This window comes from Salvia splendens, chromosome 13, assembly GCF_004379255.2.
Source record: "Salvia splendens isolate huo1 chromosome 13, SspV2, whole genome shotgun sequence".
In the NCBI taxonomy this organism is placed as follows: Eukaryota; Viridiplantae; Streptophyta; class Magnoliopsida; order Lamiales; family Lamiaceae; genus Salvia; species Salvia splendens.
Window position 1 is genome coordinate 33,823,569 of NC_056044.1, and position 2,829 is coordinate 33,826,397.

A 2,829-nucleotide genomic window follows, 5' to 3' on the forward strand; every position below is an offset into this window, starting at 1 on the left:
ATATAGAAAATTTCTTTCTTTTTTTCGTTTAATTTGGAACATTTATAAACCGCACCGCAACCTTTTTATTTAAAAATTCAATTTTCTTGTTTTTTTTCTATCCAATTTTCATCTATAAGTGCAATATCAAACACAATTTTGACAAGTTCTTATCGTATGCTTCAATTCTATACACGAAGAACAAGCTTCCAATAAAATCTCATTGAAGAAATTTGGTCATGCACAAGTACATTTCAACATTGAAGTTCATTTTTTCGTTCAAAATGTAACTTTTGGATTTTTAAATTACATAATTTTCGATATATAATAGCATTGAATTTGATGTACTTAAACAAAGATGGTTGGAGGGTTTGTGATACAGACCAAACATGAGAACTCATCTCAAAAGAGTAGCATGTTAGAGAGAGAATCCATTTAGTTTATATACCCCACACCAGTTGTTCTCATAACCGATATGGGAATTGAGTCAGTAACAGTTTGAGTGGCATGCCAATTGAAAAAGGTGAATTGTAATAATGATTTGAGGTTTGAAATAAGACTAAGTTGCTGATGGCCTAAGAAATATTTATGCTTCTACATTTCAAATAGACAAAAATCCAATATGATAATTTGAAATCAAATGGCTTAGTCTTCTCAGCTCCCCTATTTATAGCAATGTCTCAACCATAGTATATATATATATTTCTCCTGTTTTTGCAATGGTAGTTTTCTTCACATTTCCGCCTCATTTTCTTCTTGGTCTTCATAATATTTGTCGATGGCCAATGCCTCGATGATAAAAAAAAATTGTTGCTTCAGCTCAAAAGCGAATTAGTATTCGACTCTTCCATTTCACAACGGTTGGTGAAGTGGAATGCGACAAATGATTGTTGCGAACGGAAAGGCGTGAGATGTGATGACTCTGGTCGCCTTATCAGGTTGGTCCTCCTTAATGAGGTCATCTCCGGCGGAATTGGTGAGTCATCAAGCCTCTTCCGGTTGACATACTTGTTGAGCCTTGACCCCTCCTTCAATGACTTAACCACAAGTAAGATTCATCGCCTCCCAAATTTAAGAGACCTTTATTTGTCATGTTGTGGTTTCATGGGACCGATTCCATCGACGTTGGCCAACCTAACAGAGTTAGTTAATCTGGATCTTTCGAGCAACTTCCTCACCGGGTCGCTATCATGGGACCAATTCCTTCATTTCGTGCTTGCAAGGGTCTTGTATACGTATGTCTGAACGATAATAATTTGACGGGCTCACTTTCTCACTTGCATTTTCGAGGTCTTACAAACCTCTTCATTTTAGATTTAAGCCACAATTCATTGAGCGGCTCCATCCCTCCCCAACTTTTTGCCTTGCCCGTTGACTATCTTAGTCTGTCCAACAACCAATTCAGTGGCCAGCTCGAAGAGTTTCCAATTGTTAATGATAACATTTCTACGCTAGATTTGAGTAGAAATAGGATAGAAGGTCCTATTGCTAACTTCATCTTCGAGCTTCGAAGCATGGAGAGTCTCGACCTTTCTGACAACTTGTTCAACGACACTTTTAAGTTGAGTAAGATTCAAAGTTGCCTTTGGGAACTTATTCTTTCTAACAACAACTTGTCAATTGACACAACCAACACGAGTTCAAGTTGCTTAAAAAGGTTGCACATGTCATCCTGCAACCTGCATCATTTCCCAAACCTTAGAAATCTATCCTCTTGGTCGAGTTTAAACCTCTCAAACAATTATTTGGGTTACTGAAATGCACAGTTTGGACATTTCTTTTAATCTTCTTACATGTGCTGAAAAGTCTCACTATGTTAATAATGCTTCTTATGTTGCAAGACTAAACTTGCAGTCTAACAAGTTGCATTGTGCCTTCTCTTCCTTGATCCCAACCTCTTCAAAGTATTCCACTATCTTGCTCGCAAACAATAGACTAACCGGAGTCCTTCCAACCTTCATCTGCAATGCATCTTCAATTAGTGTTCTCGACTTGTCTTTCAATAACTTGAGTGGTAGCATTCCTTCTTGCCTAATCAATGCAAGTTTTGTGAAAGGAGTCCTCAATCTTAGGGGAAACAAAATCAGTGGTGTTATCCCTGATCAATTTTCTAGTGAGTGTGGCCTACATACCTTTGATGTTAGTAACAACAGCTTAGTCGGTAAGGTTCCTAAGTCTCTGGCGAATTGTGAGAAAATAGTGGTCGTGAATCTTGGAAACAACAACCTTGAGGGTAGATTCCCTTGCATGCTGCCGTTGAGCTTGCGCATCCTTCTTTTGTGCTCCAACAGATTCCATGGAGACTTGCGTTGTGGTAAGAGGTGACATTAACCGTCACACTTGAAGTGAAGCTTGTGAAGATTTGGCCTGACTTTACATCCATTGATTTGTCATCGAATCGTTTTCAAGGGGAGATACCAGATGCAATTGGTAATCTTAGCTCGCTCTATCTTCTCAACTTATCCCACAATGCTTTCGCTGGCGCCATCCCGAAATCATTGGGTGGGTTGACAGAGCTTGGGTCGCTCTACCTCTCTTCAAACAAGCTCACCGGGAGAATACCAGATGAGCTCACAAAACTCGATTTCCTTTCATTCTTGAATGTGTCTTACAATCATCTTGTTAGGAATTCTTGTATTCATCTAATGAGCGCAGCGGAAATTGCAGACAAGAATAACAGATCTAGATTCATAATCATATTGCAAGTTGAGCACGTAATACACAACGGAATTAAATCTTACTTGTTGTTGTGGTTTTCTTCTACAATTGTGTCCTGCAAGTTGAATCCACTACTATCGAGGTCCACGTGTATTCTGATCCGATGCAGGAACAATTCCTCGGTACAATCGT

General features: G+C 38.8%; 1 protein-coding gene across 1 annotated transcript; it reads left to right on the plus strand.

Annotated features, from left to right (window-relative positions):
• The first annotated feature begins 1,169 nt into the window (after window positions 1-1,169).
• On the plus strand, window positions 1,170-2,304 carry LOC121760947 (LRR receptor-like serine/threonine-protein kinase FLS2). The gene is made up of 2 exons (XM_042156536.1): window positions 1,170-1,636; window positions 1,746-2,304. Exons 1-2 carry the CDS (start codon window positions 1,170-1,172, stop codon window positions 2,302-2,304), a joined length of 1,026 nt encoding a protein of 341 aa, XP_042012470.1.
• The last annotated feature ends 525 nt before the right edge of the window (window positions 2,305-2,829 follow it).